This window comes from Vulpes vulpes, chromosome 10 (genome assembly GCF_048418805.1).
Source record: "Vulpes vulpes isolate BD-2025 chromosome 10, VulVul3, whole genome shotgun sequence".
Lineage (NCBI taxonomy): Eukaryota > Metazoa > Chordata > Mammalia > Carnivora > Canidae > Vulpes > Vulpes vulpes.
The window spans coordinates 98,789,963-98,808,324 of NC_132789.1; the positions used below are offsets into that span (position 1 = coordinate 98,789,963).

The 18,362-nt window shown below is 40.6% G+C and overlaps 1 protein-coding gene across 1 annotated transcript in view; it reads left to right on the top strand.

Annotated features, from left to right (window-relative positions):
• KLHL2 (kelch like family member 2) overlaps positions 1-18,362 on the top strand; it is a 99,063-nt gene that overhangs the window by 50,603 nt on the left and 30,098 nt on the right. The window contains exon 5 of the mRNA XM_072724990.1: positions 5,939-6,101. Coding sequence (XP_072581091.1) covers positions 5,939-6,101 — 163 coding nt within the window. The remainder of the gene's footprint in view (positions 1-5,938; positions 6,102-18,362) is intronic.

Consider the following 18,362-nt stretch of genomic DNA (forward strand, 5'->3'; position numbering starts at 1 on the left):
CTCAAGCTGCCTCGCCACTGAGTGCAGAGCCTGATGCAGGATTCCATCCCACAGCCCTGAGATCACGCCTGAGCTGAAAGCAAGAGTTGGATATCTAACTGAATTAGCCACTCAGGTGCCCCCCTTGCTCTTTAAATGAATATGGATATAAAATGGCTGGAAATTAATAAAAACTTGCTTTTTAGCTGTGCACTTACTGTAAAGTTAATAGTGACTGAGCTGTTTTCATAGACATCTGGAAATCTTGTGTCTGGAGCAGTCAGACCCCTTGATAGTCTTCTCTAATAAACACACTGCTAATGGCTGAGGATTTGAAAGACTCACTACATAAATTATTTCCCCCTATGGAGTAAATGCCCAAGCTGAAAATAAATTGCAGATCCTAATAGCCAAGCAGAAGGAGTGTACTTGTCTAAGCGAAACATCTTATGTGTAATTTGGCTTGTCAAACAAAGTGAAGTAGGATGAAAGCGTCTTACTTTAAAATGTGCAGCTGGTGTAAGAGTGTCACACGGGTGCTAATTGTTTGTCTCGGGTGCCTTCCATGTCTAATGTTCCACTTGTCTTCTCTAATCAGTGGTGGCTTCCCCCCTGCTTCTTTGTTCATTTCAGAAAACGACTCCAAGGGTAAAATGTTTAGGGTTTTATTGTCTCCATATTTTGGAAATCAGCACATCTTGGTGAAAATACATTTTTCATGTTTACCAAAATGATAGACTTGAAGTTGTTTATTTAATTACCCAGTCATATTCTTTTGCTTCATGTTTTTCTTAGTGCTTAAAGATACTGCTTTTCACAAGAAGAGTAATGTGTAGGGCCTGCGTAAAATTCTACAAAACGCTAGTTTGATGATCATAGGCCTTTGACACTCATGGTACTCAGAGGACAGGCCAAACCGAAGCAGTGTCTGGTGAGTGGTAGGTGATAATCACTGAAAAAACAGCTGCCTTTATCATTGCTATCTTGGCTAGGATTCCAAGGACCAGAAAAGCATTTAACTTTTCCTGGCTTTTCACCAGAACCATCTGAGGAGACTTAACGAAATGTGTCTCAGAACTATCTGCTTGGGAGAAGAGAGGGGAAGCATTTAGCTCTCATCTTTCTTTGGACCGTTCTCCATCAGTCAGAGCTGGGCCCACAAGCGTTTGTTTGAAAGCAAACTCTGTGCTTCTAGATGGTGCAGGTGTGAGTCCCCAGTGCATTCCCTGGCTTGGAAGCCAGAGAGAGGTATGGTAGGAGGTGGGGGTGACGCACTGTTGAGTTACCTTTTCACGGAGGTGATCATAGTCTACTTGGACCTGGTTGCTGCCCTGGTGGCTTGAGCAAGAAATGGGGCTGAGAAGGTTTGCATTAGGACATAAGTGTCCCATATAGACACGTTCTAGAAATAAGATTTTGTATTTCTGGGTCAAAGGACAGCCAAAATTGTATCTCTTTTAAAATACAAATGCCCATGGGAGTACATTCAGGTTGATTCATTTATTATGCATCTAGATATTCTTCTAGTACCTGAGGCTGCAATGGGGATAAGACTGATGTGACACCCCCCCCCCCCCCCCCCACCGCCCCGTCCCAGGGCATGCATTCTTCTGCAGAGGGACAGGCAGGAAACGAACATGGGAGCAGATACGTAACCTCACTTCTGACAGTGGTAGGTGTTACAAAGCAGATGAAGCCCGTGTGAAGCTGTTAGTGGTGAGCTGAGAGGGCCTGAGAGATCGTGGTGAGGACACCAGCTTGTGAGTGGAGCGCTCAGGGCTGGTAGAAGAGAACTAACGGGGAATGAGGACGAGGCTGCTGGAAGGAGAGGTGAGGCCTGGACCCCAAGACCCACTGCCAGCTTTATGTATTTCTTAGGCCTCGACATAATCGAGAGAAGTATTTCAGTTTCTGGAGTGTGGCCCTCCCCTGGTATATATACTCTGTGGGAATTAATCACTTTTCGATTCTTAGACTATATCATTAACATTTGTATTATATAACAAACATAATTGCTTTCTCTTTGATGTTTTGGAATATCCTTTAGATCGTAGAGTGCCTTAGGGTTATTTTCATCAATCTCAGCGTTGATGTGGAAAATGGAGCAAATGGAAATTTTCCGTTAGGTCATAACGCTATGTGGCTGGAGGTTTATTGTGTCAATATAATTCCACTTCATGTAAGAAGCAGCACGATTCAACTGTACCTTTGCTCTAGGGAGCTCAGAAAAATTAGTTTTAAAGGCATAAATTTATTCTTCAGACCTCTTAATTACAATGCCCAAGATATTTTTGTGACCTAAATAGCAAATTAAGAAACCACCTCTTTACATTGGTAGGTGTTTTCCACATTTGTTACTAATAGTAGAGTTTATCCACTCTGTAGAAAATATGCCATGGGGTTGTGATGGCTCCGGATTTAAAGCACATGCTCCCTTTCCAGTGACACACAAAAGCCATAAGAACCAGAACGATATCGCATGTTGAAGGATTAGAGTACTAAATGTGATCTCCCAAACCAGAGGTTTTTAAAGTTTAGTAATTTGTGTGTCACCTTCATATGATTTTACCGTATTCTCTACTGCTGACGCTATTAAATGTTTAATGTTTTTCCCTACGTTGACTCAATTCTTGCTTTAAATAAGTGAACTTAAGAGTTATGTATTATTGGAATAAATAATTTGAAAAACCTACTCCTATTGACATAAGAATGTTCACGTGGGTGCCATCCAAAAGCATCATACTCACTGTAGTTAAGACTGCTCTCGTGCCGACTTGACCTGTCCCACACCAGGTGTGTGACCTTGGGCAAGTTACCCAGCTTCTCCAAGCTCTGTATTCATTTGCATATAATGGGGATAATGAGATATTATTGCCTGCCAATTGCTTAGCACAGTGCCTGATGGAGTAATTACTCAGTAAGTAGAAGCAATTGCAGGAATGTATTGTTGAAGTGATTGTCATCTTTATTACTCTTGCTGAAAAGAGAAGCATTGGATACTTAGAAATTGGACAAACACTTCCAGTCTGCACCTACAGAGAGGGCTCAAGGTAGAGGAAAGAATTGTAGACCAAAGGCTGGCAAAGTTGATCATATTCTTAGCTTTCTACTACTGACCAGCTGTACCACGTGGTCCCGTCTTTTGGCCTCTTCTAGGATTTGGTTTCTTTATCAGATGAATTAGGGTTTGATTTGATTTGACCCCAAGGCTCTTAGGTTGCCAGTGGTTTGAGTGGTGCAGGTTGTGGGATATGGTTCGTCTGAAATTAGGAGCACTTTTTATTTTGTCTTGTTTTTGCTGGCTATCTAATAAATAAAGTAATCTAGAAAGTTGATGTGCCCCTGGCTGCTTTCCTGTTTTCATCATGAGTAACTGATGGTCACCGTGGGTCATGTTAGTAAGCCTGGGCCAATTATTCATTGTTTTTGAAGCTGTGTGTAATTAATAATTATGAGCTATTGAAATTTAGTCCTAGTAAAATTACATCATAAAACTGAGGCATTTTTAAAGGATTTACAGACAGAAGGATATTATGAATAAACTTGTTTTATACATTTGACTAACACTTAAGGTGTATTTCGTCATATTATTTGCCAAGCATGGGACCGCTTGACTCATCATTGCCATCAATTAAAAATTACACGTGAATTTCTAGCTACATGGCCTACAATTGAAATGACTTTTCTGTCGCTGGCATACTTACTCTACGGTTCATGAATTTCAGTCTCCTTATAAGGTAGATCTGGGCTTGGTAGTGATGAAGTCGAAGGTGAGGAAGCAAAATAAAAATTTTAAACGCCTGCTGTAGCTGCTCTTTTAGATAGATGTGTGTGTAAGTGAGGATGTATATGTGTATGTTAGCATAGTCTGAATCAATCACTGGTTTTTTTCACTTAGGAATATATCTTAGAAACTGTCTCATTCATACAGTTTCCTCATTGTTTTGAATGACTGCAGAGTATTCTGTTGAATGGAGGATACAAGCGTTTCATCAGTCTCCTTGCAGTGGACATGTAGGCTTTTTCCTAACTTCCGCTGTTAACCCACAGTGGTGTTCAGTGAATGTCTTGTGCACGTGAGATTTTTGTGCATTTGTTAGTGTATGTGTACATGAAATTGCTGGGTTGGAGGATACATGCGTTTGTAATTCTGATTGAAATGGGCAAATTGGGTTTCAAGAACACTGAGCCAGTATACACTCCTACCAACAGTGAATGAGTGAGCCCGTATCTGCTCGCTGATTTTTTTTCCCCCCAGGGCTCCTGTCTTTCTGGATTACCACCGGGTTCAATACTGCTTTCCCACACTGTATTGTCTCTGGGAAAATGCTGATTAGATGGGTGATCGTTACTATTTATGCAAATTTCACAGAGATTAAATCTTACACTGAAGACCACTTTCTTAACTATATGTGTTTGCTGAATTAAATGGCAGCACTGTTAAGCATCTTGGAATGTACTTTATGTTGCTTCAGAGCACAATTATACCAGCGTAGAAAAACCTCCAATTTGCAAATTATCAACAACTAAAGGTTTCCATGGAGATGATTCTCATAACATAATGAAACGCTCTATACATATTATACAAAAGGTTTGGCTCTAAACAGCTTTATTTGCACTTTATTTTTCTTAAATTCAGAAGGAAAAGGTCGCTAGATGCTGCTGTATTTTTAGAGAAAACTAATATTAGTTGGTGAAGTTGCACTAAAATACATGAAATTATTCTCTTCAGTCCTTAATTCCTGACCATTTGATTGTGTACATGTGGGTTAACACACATGCAGCCTCCAGATCTGGAAGGTAAAACTTCTTTGGTTCCTTTAAAAAAATAGACTAGATTGTGTTACAGAAAGACGTGAACACACTCTTTCTTTTCTGCATTTAAGATTTATTACATAGAGATAGAAAATTTATAAAAGGTATCCCAAACTACTGTTTCTTTTCTCTCTTTTTCTTTGGACTACAGCTTGGCATATATGAGAGTCAATTCCTGAAGGAACTTAGGTTTTATTTATCTTTTTATGCTAATGCGATCTTTTCTAAAATTGACCATTGTTCTAATAGCTGAGGTTTATTTTTTTCTTTTGGCTTTTATAAAAGAGCAGCAGATGTTCAAGAACTTTTTCTTTTAAATGAAGTTTTCCTATTTAATTTGACTTTCAAATGTGGTACTTAACATAGCTTCACACTAATTCACTTACAAGAAAAAAATGTTTCCATTATTGACCTATTTTGAAAAGCAGTTGTAGTATTGGATGTAGTGTTGATAGTGAAGATACTGGTTAAATCCTACAGAAAAACTTATAATTAATACAAAATCTCTTGGAGTTATTCGAATACAAATTAAAAAGTTAGTATTAGGTAATTGCATTTTGTGTTTTCCTTTTTAGCACATTTATTACATTTTAGAGAAAGTGCTTGTACTGAGACTGTTGAATTTAAAATTGTACTGTCCTCTAAGGAAAGCAGTTTATTGTGCTATTCAGACAGTGGGAGAGCAAAATGAGGCTTTGTTGTGGTATGTATTACTTTGGGCTCAGGCCTTCCCCACAAATCACTGAAGCTCATGACTTCTTGAATTGAGGGTCAAAAACGACCATTTCCACTGAACCATAGCACCCCCTAGCATGCTAATAATTTATGTTTTTAAATTCAAAGGTACATTTTGTTTGTGCTTATAAAAAAGAACCATTAACCTAATATGACCTGGGTATTTCTTAGGTTCAAAGACCAAGACAGGATCTTTGACAGATATTCTGTAGAAATTTTGGGGAACGTGGGGCATCACCCTTTTTGCAAACGTTGCGTTCCTTTCCATGGAGCGTTTGGATCTGTGGACTATTTGGGTCTGGATGCAGATCGCAAGTTATGGCTGCATGTATTGTGATCTGTAGAGCAGTGCTAAATAGTGAGTGTTCCCCCATCCACCTGCCTAACCGGACTTAATTGCATGTTGCAGGTACTTCTCCCCGCAGCTGGTCTGTTACAGTTACAGGATGTGAAGAAGACTTGCTGTGAATTTTTGGAATCTCAGCTTCACCCTGTCAACTGCTTAGGAATTCGGGCTTTTGCTGATATGCATGCATGCACAGACCTCCTGAACAAAGCCAACACCTATGCAGGCAAGTGGAATAGACTTCGGCTGACTTTGAGACGGAGGAGTCTAGAACTCCTCTGAGTTCTGATGTAATTCTGTAGTGATTTCTGGAAAGTTCTATCATGTTTCTGGATCTGGAGTTTATAAAAATACATTTAAAAACTTATAATGTGTCACTACCTAACTGAAGCATGTTTATAAAATTCTGAACTTAAAAAAAACTCTAGAAATTGGTATTGGGCCTAAAGAATAGAATAGCTAGTTTTATGCGAGTACTGCATCCCCATGTCTTTATCTTTCAAATTGTCAAATTAACAGACATATGAGGAAATGTTTGCATATGAAATTAAATCGTTTTATCCCTGTAGCTGTGTACACCCTTTTCTTGAAGCCACAGTTTTGTGGCCTAAAAATTTTCAAGGCGATGAAGTCTAGTTGCCTTTGGGCAGAGTGGAAAACTGGATCCAGAATATAGGCATCTTTCTTCTTTGACACTAGTTCCCAGGCCCTCCCGTGGCAGAGGGCAGCCCATTGCTGTTATCAAGGAAGCCATCACTCTGGCTGCTGTATAGGACCCTCTGATCTCCCATCTCTCCAGTCCAGGCAGAGAGTTGCTTGTTAAACTTTTGGATGTAGCTGAAGTACAAAAAAGTAACCCTTAATTTATTTTGCTCTGAGTTTATAAGCATTTAGAAGATACATATTAAAAGTGATTATTAGGAAATTTCTAATTTTTTAACCATCTATGGGAAGATAAACCTGGTGGAAGTTATAACCCACCATCTCTGTCCTGTATTTGTGAGCCCCAATAAGAACAGTTACTATAGAACCTACCATGACCACTGCCCCTTAATATGCATTAGAACTTCAACTTCCTCCAGCCTTCAAGTGCAAGAGCCCCTTGTCTCAGCTCCGCTTCACGGTGCTTACTCGGACGAGTAGGGGACACTGTGGCACGTAGACCTGGATAAGGGTGTGTGCATGTGTGCACGTGTATGTATACACGTGCATGCACAAAGCATTGAAGAGGAATGATGCTAGAATCTCTATGGTATTTGCCAAAGAAATAATGGTAGGGTGTTAGAGAAAAAGAAAACCCACTGTGCTGTGGTGAGACATAGTGGGTCCAGGAAATTTGAACTTTATAGATTTCTTTGGGGTGGCCTTGTTGGCCTGACTACCTTTTATAAAATTCTTTCAGTGGGAAAATGTGATCTGAATTTCAGAAAGCTTGTTTACAGATGAACTTTCAGCACACAACTCTTCTGTAAGTTGGGGAATGCCTGTAAAATGTAATGATATTCATGTAATCCTTTTGAGTAGGATGAGGCATTTTAAGAAAAACCCAAGACAAATTTGGATTCACTGATGTGTTCCAGTGTTCTTCAGCTGTTCTTCAGCTAAATAGAAAATTTTCTCTCTAAATCTGCAGGATCCATTAACTCTAGACATAACGTGCCCGTTATAAGTGATTTCTATTGGGAAAATGAAGGAGGCTTGTATATTTTTTTTTGATAATTTTTTTGGTCATGAAACAATCACTGTTTAACATATCTTTCCTGGGCAGCTAGTTGTCTCACGTGACTTGATACACATTACTGACTTTTAAGAGAAAGGGAAAGGGACTGGGGACAGAATGAGTAAACAGGATTCATGCAAAAGATGTCCACACATAATTCACGTGATGTACTGGAACTCTTGGTTCTGCTTCTCTCAGAACCAACTCATGTGCCGTGTGTTTAGGAGATTTTTATCACATTTAATTATTTCTTTCTGTTATTTAAAATCTTTTTTTTGTTGTTGTTATTTAAAATCTTAAATGTATTGTAGCACACTACAGAATGTGAAGAGTTATCCACCAGAATTTAAACCCCTCTGTGTCTTAGTTTGTAGAGTCCTTCATAGTTACGCAAAGAATTTTTTGTGGACAGTTTATGTCCTTTTCAATAAAATTATAAAGAAAAACTAATTCTTAATTTTTTGAAAAAGATTTATTTATTTATTAGAGAGAGTGTGTGCAGGGTTGGGGAGGGGCAGTGGGAGGAGAAAAGCAGGCTCCCCACTAAGCACAGAACGCTATTTGGGGCTCGATACCATGACCCATGAGATCATGACCTGAGTTGCAAACCAAGAAAGAGTTGGATGCTCAACTGACTGAGCCAGCCGGATACTCTTAATTCTTACTGTTTAATGCACTATATTTTATTTTGTGTATTTATTTCTAAAGATTTATTTTAGAGAAAGGGAGAGGGGCAGAGGGAGAAGGAGAGAGAATTTCAAGCAGATGCTGCTGAGTGTGGAGCCCAACACTCGGGGCTGAATCTCATGACTCTGAGATCATGACTGGAGTGGAGACCACGAGTCAGACGCTTACCTGACTAAGCGCCCCCATCAAAGCCTAGTCGTAAAGGATATACTGCTTTTATACCACGCTTTTGAATCTTACATTTGCTCGAGTTTATAAGTAACATTTAACGACATCTTCTATTATGAAAAATTGCAACACGTGAAAATAGCACAGTACTCATCATCAAACATTACGAGTTGTCAATTCATGGAAAGTCTTGTTTCAACTGTATACCCCTCTGTTATTAACTATCCCCTTCCTCTGTTATTATTTTTTCCATGTAAACTTTTTAATGAAATCTGAGCGGCAAGTCTACATCTTGATGAATTTTTGCATCCTCTTGTGTTATTTGACGCAATTCTGTCATTATTTCATCTATTTCATTCTTATAATTTATTTTTTTAAAAGGTTTTATTTATTTGAGAGAGAGAGAGAGAGAGAGCATGAGCTCTGGGGAGGGGCAGAAGAGAGAAAGAGAAGCAGACTCCTCGCTGAGCAGGAAGCCCTACTTGGGGCTGGATCCCAGGACTCTAGAGATCATGACCTGAGTGAGCTGAGGGCAGACCCTCAATCGACTGAGCCACCCAGGTGCCCCATCCTTATAATTTTAGAGAAATAAAATCCCAGTGACCAACTTCTCATAGAGAATCTATTTCCATATACTTTGGTATATTAATAACAAACTTTCTAACGTAAATAATTCAGAATAATACTAAAAAACAGTTCTTTCTAGTGAAAATATCTGGTTGTTTATATTTTAAAGCAATAGGAGGTGGGGAGGTAAGGAGTCCGCACAGAAGGAGAACTGTTTGTTTTCCTGCTGAGTACAAATAATTGTTTTTTAGCCCTTCTTCCCTCCCTTTCTTTTTACAATTCAAGCACTTTGTGCATCCAGAAGATCTACTCAAACTCCTAAATTACTTTCAAATTCAAATCACAGAGCATGTCTAAGTATCTGAGAGAGTGAAGCGGGACAGTGGCATTTGAGAAAGTTAACACCTTTTTTAATTTTTCTGTCCTAGATGGTGGGCTCAGTAGGGCCTGTGACAGGCAAGAAAGAAAAAGAGAAAGGAAGGAATACAGAGCAATAGAAGGGGTTCAGACAGACAAACAGACCGACGTGCAAAGAAGGAAGGAGAGAAGGGAGCCGATAGAGAGAGAGGATGGGGAAGGAAAGAGGGCTCGCTTCACCTTAGGGTACTTTCGGATCCCAAGCATCCCTGTACTTCAGAGGCTGGAGCACTCCTGTCCTTTGGAAACTCACAGAGATTCTGGACATAAGATCTGCCCCATTGGTTTCTCCTGCAGAATGGAAATGAGTTCTCTGGTGTTAATTAGAATAAATTAAATTGTACAGGTGTGATGAAAGAATTAAGGTGTTCCATGGAGATCTCTTCTATGAACTCATGCTTATTTTTCATAATATCACATTTTTTAAAAAGATTTTATTTATTCATTCATTAGAGACACAGAGAGAGAGAGAGACAGAGACCCAGGCAGAGGGAGAAGCAGGCTCCATGAGGGGAGCCTGACACAGGACTCGATCCCAGGACTCCAGGATTACGCCCTGGGCTGAAGGCCACCCGGGCTGCCCTAATACCACATTTCTAAAGAAAGTAAAAATGTGAGAAACTAGTGGGCAGGGTAGAAAGTCTGAGCAGGGAGGGTGTAAATCCTTGCTGCTTGCCCTGCTACACTCCGTGGCTTCAGCAGCTGATGCTGGCGGTCACAGCCTGCCACGCCGGCCCTCGCCGGCCCACGCCGGCCCACGCCACTTCATCGGGGCATGTAGCAATATGTTCTCCAAATGGGAGGCAGTTGAGGGTGACAGACCAGCCAGGTTAAATGATCTGCGTGTTGAGGCATGGTGTTCTGGACTGATCAGCCTTTGTAATGCTCTTGAATGAGCATTTTCTTAGCTAAAAAGGAATATGAGATTATTTTTGCTTCATGCCTACAGAAGAAAAATTTCACACCTAATTCCAAGTTGTATAGACTTGTTTGGCTAATGCCGGCTCGTGGGTGCTTTTACTTCCCATGTGTTTTGAGTGGTGCCTGTATTTTAACAGTTTCCCAAATCACAAATACCTTTGTTTTTAGCATTTTCTCCCGGATAAAAATATAGAGGAGTTAAAAACTGAACCTACTAGTTTCAATGTCCCAGACTGTTCTGGAAGTTAGATTTTAATTTTAACTTGAAATAAGAATTTTATTTAGCCTTCTGTGGTGACGAAAGTTGCCGGTTGTAGAACTGTAAGAATTTCAAACAGATGTAAGGAAACAATAGATTTAGATTTTTCATCATTCCTTCATCTCACCTCTCCCCACACTAAAAATTTGCGAAGCTCCTTGCATCAGTTCTTGGTGATCTCTGGGGAGATTTGCAGTACGATTTTCAAGCCAGTGTTCCAGCTGAAATTCTGGGATCGGCGAACACTCCGCGTTCCTCAGTAAAGGAAAACCTGCAAAGAAGTCTTCTCCAGTCACTGACATACTTTGAGTTTCTTTTTCGCCCTCCTCTTGCTCTTAACCCTGTTGTCTATTTGCACCTTGGCCTGCGTGGCCCTCCTTTTAGCCTTTCCACAATCCTGGCACAATGACCATACTTTTTTATATGCCCAGTTGTTTTCACGTTTCACGTGAGTCCCCTCTCCCTAGGTCTTAAGTGAAATGTTGCTTTCCCCTGACACCTGCATGTTGGGGGCAAACTTCCTCAGGGGCCTACTCCCCCAACCCCCTGGGATGGTTCAGATGGTCATTCTGTCCCTGTCACCATCCTTGGCTCTATGCCGACTGGCTGGCGGCCTGCAGCCTGTTTTCTCTCTAGGCCTCCACGTCTACTTGTGTCTTCAACACCTATATTGCCTCTTCCCTCTCTTCTTCCTTTCTTCTGCCGTCAGCAGTCTCAGAATCTATACTCTTGGCTTCCTTGAGACTTCCTGCTGAAACTTGCTTGTGACCACCATCGTTCCTCCATACACCCACCTGCCACCTTGGAACGCAGGTCTAGGGCATGTTGAACCTTGTTGGTATTTAGAACACCTGGTTGGTGTTTGAAACAGCTTTGTGCTGACGTCTTCCTGCCTCCTCATGCTCTTGTGTTTCTTCATAAATCTGCTCTCTGATGCCAGTTACCCAGCAATCTCTTGGCCGTTCAGCCTAGACTCAATGGTCTGTCCTTTCAGAGCCTCCTTGTTTATGTGCCTGCCTTTACCCCGGCCGCTGTGGGTGGTAAGAGTCTCAGTGCGATTTAACCCCCGCTTACAAGGAGTTTATAAGCCAATAATATTCCACTTACACTCAGATTCACTGTGTCTAGATTATGCCTTATTCTCTGTAAAAGTAGTTCCCATAACATTTTATTTATTTATTTATTTATTCTGCAATCAGTCTGCTTCAATCATTTGCCCATCATTCTGTAACTTATTAGGCCAGGAATCACTGCCTCGGGTGAACATCTGTCAAATTAAGCCATGATTTTGAAAGCTGCCCTTTTGAAATAACCTTGTGTTGAGAAAGTGGTTTTAATAGTAGTATTATTGGCCTTGACTGTGTGATATGCATACTAAGGAATAGGTGCTGATTATCTGAGGATCTGTTGAAATGTTAATCTACTGATCCAGAAGATTCTTCCTTTGGAGAACTGTGAAAGCATTTGATGTACAGCAGTTCTTGATGAATCCATGCGGACTTAATTGATGCTTCTTGCAGGAATTAATCATTTTTACATTTTTACATTCATTATGGTTCTCATTTGTGTCCTAGTCAGCGACATGCAATCTCTCTGCTCTGCTTTGGGTTGATAGTTTTTCTCATTCAGATGACTTAGCTGTTTCTAGGTTTCACCAAAACTGTCTGTTAACGGAGCTGCTGGAGATATATATGTAATTTTTTCCCCTAGAGATTAGTAGTATTCAGAATGAAAGAATCACAGAGTATTTGCACTTGCAGGGACCATACCAGTTATCTAGTCTAAAACTTATTTTATTAATTAGGTTACTGAAAACCAGGGAGATTTTTATTTTCCCAAAAACACTCTGTCTCTCAGGGATGAGCTGTTTGTGGGTCTAAAGTGCTGTTGTTATCCAGGTACTTACCCTCGTTTCTCAGATGGAATTCTGTACTACATGGAATATAGAGGAATTATAGGAATCTTCATGGCACTTAATTTTGATCAAAAAGGTATTGGGTGTTGAGAAATCAAACAAAAAGGGTACTTTGTAGCTTATCACTAGGTGTAAAACTGAAAAGGCAAAACTTTAGACTTTTATTATTGATTCCATTGGACTTAATTTAGGATGAGGGACCAGAGCCCAGTAGACCTGGTGTGACCAATCCTTAGGAAAAAAGGAGAGACAGTCCTTTCATTTTTTGATAATCTTATTTTAGTTGCAGAAGGGAAGCAAACAGGAAAGCTCAGCTGTCCTAAAGAGTGAAGAGAATCCTTATATATAGGGAAGAATATATGTGTACATCATATAGGTTCAATATATGTGTAATATATTAACATATATTGTCACAATATAAGTGTTTAGGGACGCCTGGGTGGCTCAGTGGTTGAGCACCTGCCTTTGGCTTAGGGCGTGATCCTGGGATTCAAGATCGAGTCCCACATGAGTCTCCCCATGAGGAGCCTGCCCCTCCCTCTGCCTGTGTCTCTGCCTCTCTCTCTGTGTCTCTCATGAATAAATAAATAGATCTTTTTAAAATATACATATATGTGTTTAATATGTATTGCACATTCATGATATAGTCTCTACTACTGGGAATTATGCCCTACTTCAGTTATGGGATTTGTTCAGAGAAAAGGAACTGATTATTGAATGCCAGCATAACCAGGTTAGCTTTGCTCAGCAGCAGTGGTAAACTAGTAAAGGCAAGTTACTGAAGTCACAGTGAAAACTCTGTGCCATAAACAGAACAATCTGTCAACGTGCGAATGAAAGGATTAGAAACCATAGTTGAGGTTATTAGCAGAGAGCCAAGGTAATGAAGGTAAAGAGGAGGTGATTGAAGCCAGACTGGGGATATGGGAAGTAACCCCGGGTATGAGTAGAGGAAACAGACTGAACTCTGACATGATCTGCTCTTTAGCATTACATTTTGAGTAAATATGTTGTAAGTGCATTTGGTGTGTGCGTGTTGTTTTTTTTTTTTAAGTTTTTTTTTTTTTTTTTTAATTCATGAGAGAGACAGAGAGAGAAGCAGAGACATAGGCAGAGGGAGAAGCAGGCTCCATGCGGGGAGCCTGATGTGGGACTCGATCCTGGGACCCCAGGATCATGCCCTGGGCTGAAGGCAGGCACTAAACCGCTGAGCCACTTGGGGATCCCCTTGTGTGTGTTTTTACTGCCAGTGTGCAGTAGCTGTTAATTTGTTCTGTACCTTCCTGAGGTGCAGTAAACTGAATAGGAAATCACTCAGTAAAAAGGAAGAATTTCTTATCTTGGCTTTGTGACAGGTATCAGGCTTGTATTAGTCAAACCAATCCAAAGATCTTAGAGTCTTAGCTGATAGTGTACTCAAGAACAATATCGTAACTGTGTCTAGAAAGATGTGATTATCTCATTCTGTTCTTCCTGGGTCAGACTAGATCTGTGAAATCGAGTTCATTTTCAGGTTACGTGTTTTGGGAGAGACTGACAAATGGAAGCCCTGAATTTGGAGATAGGATGATGGTGAAGACATGAAACGATATTATACAAGGAATGGTCAGAAGACTTAGGAATTTATAAACTATAGGAAGAAAATTTAGGAGAATACAAAGCTCTGTAAAAGCTTGAAGGAACTTCATGCATGGAGAGAGATTAATCTGGGCAGAGGTGGCATCAGTGTTACAAAATAAGAGGGAGGAAGGTTTTAGTGCAACATAAAGCAGAACTTCCACTTATAGTAAGTGTTCAGGAATGGTGTGACTGCCTTGCTGCCTGTTGATGTGCACAAAATGTACCAGATAGCCATTGAATATGAAAATTTTAGAAGTTACTCTGACATAAAAGCTGTGTCAGGGGACCTTTCAGATCCCTTATACCACTAAATCTTATGATTTCCTCTGGCATTACAGAAAAAAAATCCACAGGATTTGTGAAAGAATTTATTTTAGGGTTTAAGGAGAGGAAGGAATGTAGGAGGGGGAAAAGGGGAGTTCTATAATGAGTATGGAGTTTCGCATTTGCAAGATGAAGTAGTTCTGGAGATTGCTTTCACAGCAATGTGAGTTTGCTTAAAACTTCTGAACTGTATACTTCAAAAAGGTAAAGATGGTAAATTTTATGTTATGTGTTTTACCGCAAAAAAAAGGAGAGGAAAGGGAATAAGGAATCGACTGAGGTTTCACTTAGCCTTGGAATGTGGATACTAGAGCCATTAAGACACCAAAGGACAGGAGGGCAAGCAGGTGTCCAGAGAAAGGTACTAACGCTCTTTGAGGTGTAGGTGGGTCTCAGTCTTGATTGCTTGAAGGAGAATGAGCAGTGGAGTACACTATCAATTTTAGAAGTTCTCCAACTGGGCAAGTTTATTAGCAGTAGGCAAAGACAGCAGGCCATTGGAAGACCTTGATTTATTTTGAGGAGATAATCAGACTCAGCCAGATAATCTTTGCCAAGCATGCAGGCAAGGAGTGGGAAAATTCACAATGAAGAAAAATTCAGATAGTAGAGCCAAGGTAAGTGGCCTAAAGTGGTGAATCATGTGAAGGTTTTAAAGGACTGCTTGTATGTGTTGCTGGGTGTGTGGTTGCGGGTGGGTCTGTCTGTTTGAAAGAGCCATGATGGTTAACCAGGTCATGTGGAGACTAAGAGCTGAAGATTCATATATTGAGATTTGGGAGAGAGGTTGAATCTGGGAGCATCCATATGGGGTGCTAGTTAAATATAACTGGGGACACACAAATGGGATGGAATGCTTCAGGGAGAACAAGCAGAAAATGAAAAGAGGGCTCAGGGCAGGCAGGACCATAGATAATGCCCAATTTTAGAGAGCTAATGGAGACAGACTGGTTAAAAAGATTATAAGGGTGCCTCCCTGGCTCAGTTGGTACAGCATGTACTCTTGATCTCGGGGTTGTAAGTCTGAGCCCCACTTTGGGTGTAAAGATTACTTAAAAAACATAAAAGCTTAAAAAATAAAGTTTAGAAAAAAGTATTCTAGAATCCAAACTGGGAGAGACTGCAACACTATGCAGGGCTTAAGAAGTTTTAATCCCAAGAAAAGGACTTCCAAAGAACAAAACAGGGGAAGGGTGGGCCAGAGGCTGTGTTGCAACAGATAAATATGTGATGTGCATCAAAATGCAGAGGCTTCTGTATTAAGATCTGCCCTAAAGAAGTTTGGTATGAAGGCCAGCAGCGGAGGGCAGTGACCTAAGCCAGAGAGGGTAAACCATTTTTTTTTTCTTACTTAGGACAGCATTTGTCCACTGAACTCAAAACAATAAAATGAATTGATTGTCTATAGCAACACTTTTCTTTCTAATTGGGGAAATATTTGTTTTTAATCATGGTAGCATAAGACATTCCTCATTTTTGCCCCACCATCTCCAACAAGTATTGTGTATCCATCCATGAACAGAGTGCCTTTTGTGGGACCTGTGGGATCCAGTACTGTACACCAAGGGATCCGGAGGGAGTCTTGCCCACTTGTGCATTCCATAATAGGCAGACAGACCTCTGTCCTGGCTTTGACTCTAAAGTAACCCATGAGCCAGTTCTAGCCTTTCTTGACTGCAGTCAAGGAGCCGCTGGAGAACATTGACCTAGACAGTCACCTGTGGACAAAAGAGCCTTTGAAGTCCAGGTCTCCAGAGGAGAACAGCCAGTACTTATCAGAGGAAAAAAAAGGTTTGGATACATTAGAGTGGATCAGAACAGTTTGACTTTACCCACATCACCCCTTCCCTAAGGCAGTACAGCACAGGGCCAAGAGAGTTTCCTCAGTCTGCGATTCTTTTAGTGCAGAAAAGAGAGTGTGTGTGAGTGAGCACCCAGATTCCCCAGCTGTGTAAATGCTGCTGAAAGTGACCATTTCTTTCTGGCCCTATTCAGAGTACTAAATCTGGAGATCCAGACTAGGAGGCAGAAAGTCTGGGAAAGTGGTACATAGCACTTTCTGAGGACATACATGGGACATAGTTCCTACTAACTGTGTGGTAGATTTTCATCAAGAAGCCTGCCCAGTAGCTGCTGGGAAAGCCTCTCTCTTGGATCCTCTCAGTAGGCCTATGGGCACCTCCATCCCCTGTGTGCTGTGCCCCCCACCCTCACAGTGTGGCCAGTTTTCTGTTTCTGCTTTTGTAGGAAGTGTCAAGAGTGAGTTTTGGAAGATGACAAATAAGCATGTGCAGCAGGTCCAAATCCGTGGGCCAGGGAGAGGCCACAAACTTCAGCTGTAGCACCACCTTTGAGAAAACAAAAGAGAGGCTGTCAGCACTCACCTTGGTGTGTTGCAGGATAAAGACTGGCATACAAGCTTAAGATTTCTTCTATAGAAGGGAATAAGAAGCTTAGAGCAGATGTATCCATAGAAAGTCTAAGAAATCCTCAGAATCTCGAGCAGGGCTGAAAGAAGGTATTACTTCCCTGAAGACAGTAAAGACTGAAGGAGATGACCGCTGCTTCAAATGCAGAGACAGCAGCACACAACTCCAAGAAACATGAAAAATCAAGGTAACTTGGCACCACTAAAAGATCACAGTAATTTTCCCATAACCAAACCCCAAAACATCAAGATGCGCTTAAGTTTCCTGATACAGAATTCAAAATAGCTATTTTAAGAAAACTCAATGAGCTACAAGAAAACAGCAATAATTTGGTGATTTCAGGAAGACAATACATGAATAAAATGAGAAGTTTAACACAGAGAAATCATAGAAAAGAACCAAACAAATTTTGGAGATGAAAAATCCAATGAAAGAAATGAAAAATGCAGTGGAGAGGATCAACAACAGACTTGATCACGCAGAAGAAAGAATCAGGGAGGTTGAAGACAGGAAGTTTAGAACTGTCTGAAGAGAACAGGAGAAAAAAGAATGAAAAAGAGTGAAGGAAAGCTTTGTGAACTAGGAGGTACCATCAAAAGGACCAACTGGTGAATTACTGGAGTTCTAGAAGAAGAAAGGAAGAAGGGGACAGAAAGCTTATTTAAAAAGATAAGAGCTGAGAACTACCCAATCTGGGTGAAGATTTGGATATCTACGTTCATGAAGCTTGTATAGGCCACTAAACAAAATCAACTTAAAAGAAATTTTCTCTAAGACACATTATAATAAAACAGTAAAAAATTCAAGACAAAGAGATAATCTTAGAAGCAACAAGAGAGGGGAGAAAAGCTTGTAACTTAGAAGGGAGCTCCCATAAGACTATCCAGGGGATTTCTCAGCAGAAATCTTACAGGCTAAGAGATATCTCGTGGGTTTCAAGGTGCCGAGAGAGAGAGAAGGAGAGAGAGCGAGAGACCCGCCAACCAAGAATACTTAATTTAACAAAGCTGTCCTTCAGAAATAAAGGAGAGATACTTTCTCAGACAAAAAAAGCTAAGGGAATTCATCATCACTAGACCTGCCTTAGAAATGCTAAGAGGAGTTCTTCTGGCTGAAATGAAATGATGCTAATTATTAGTAATGAAATATAGTTTTCATATGAAAATATTCAACACATTGGTAAAGACAAGTATATAGTCATATTAAGAATACCCTAGAGGCACCTGAGTGGCTCGTTTGGTTAAGCATCTGACTCTTGGTTTGGGCTCAGGTCATGATCTCAGGGTCATGAGATCAAGCCCTGCATTGGGCTCCACACTCAGTAGGGAGTTTGCTTCCTCCTCACCCCTTCCCTCTCCTTCTACCCCCTACTCAAATGCATACTCTTGCACACTCTTTCTGAGTTAATAAATAAATACATACATATTTACATATGTACATACATACATAGAATACTCATG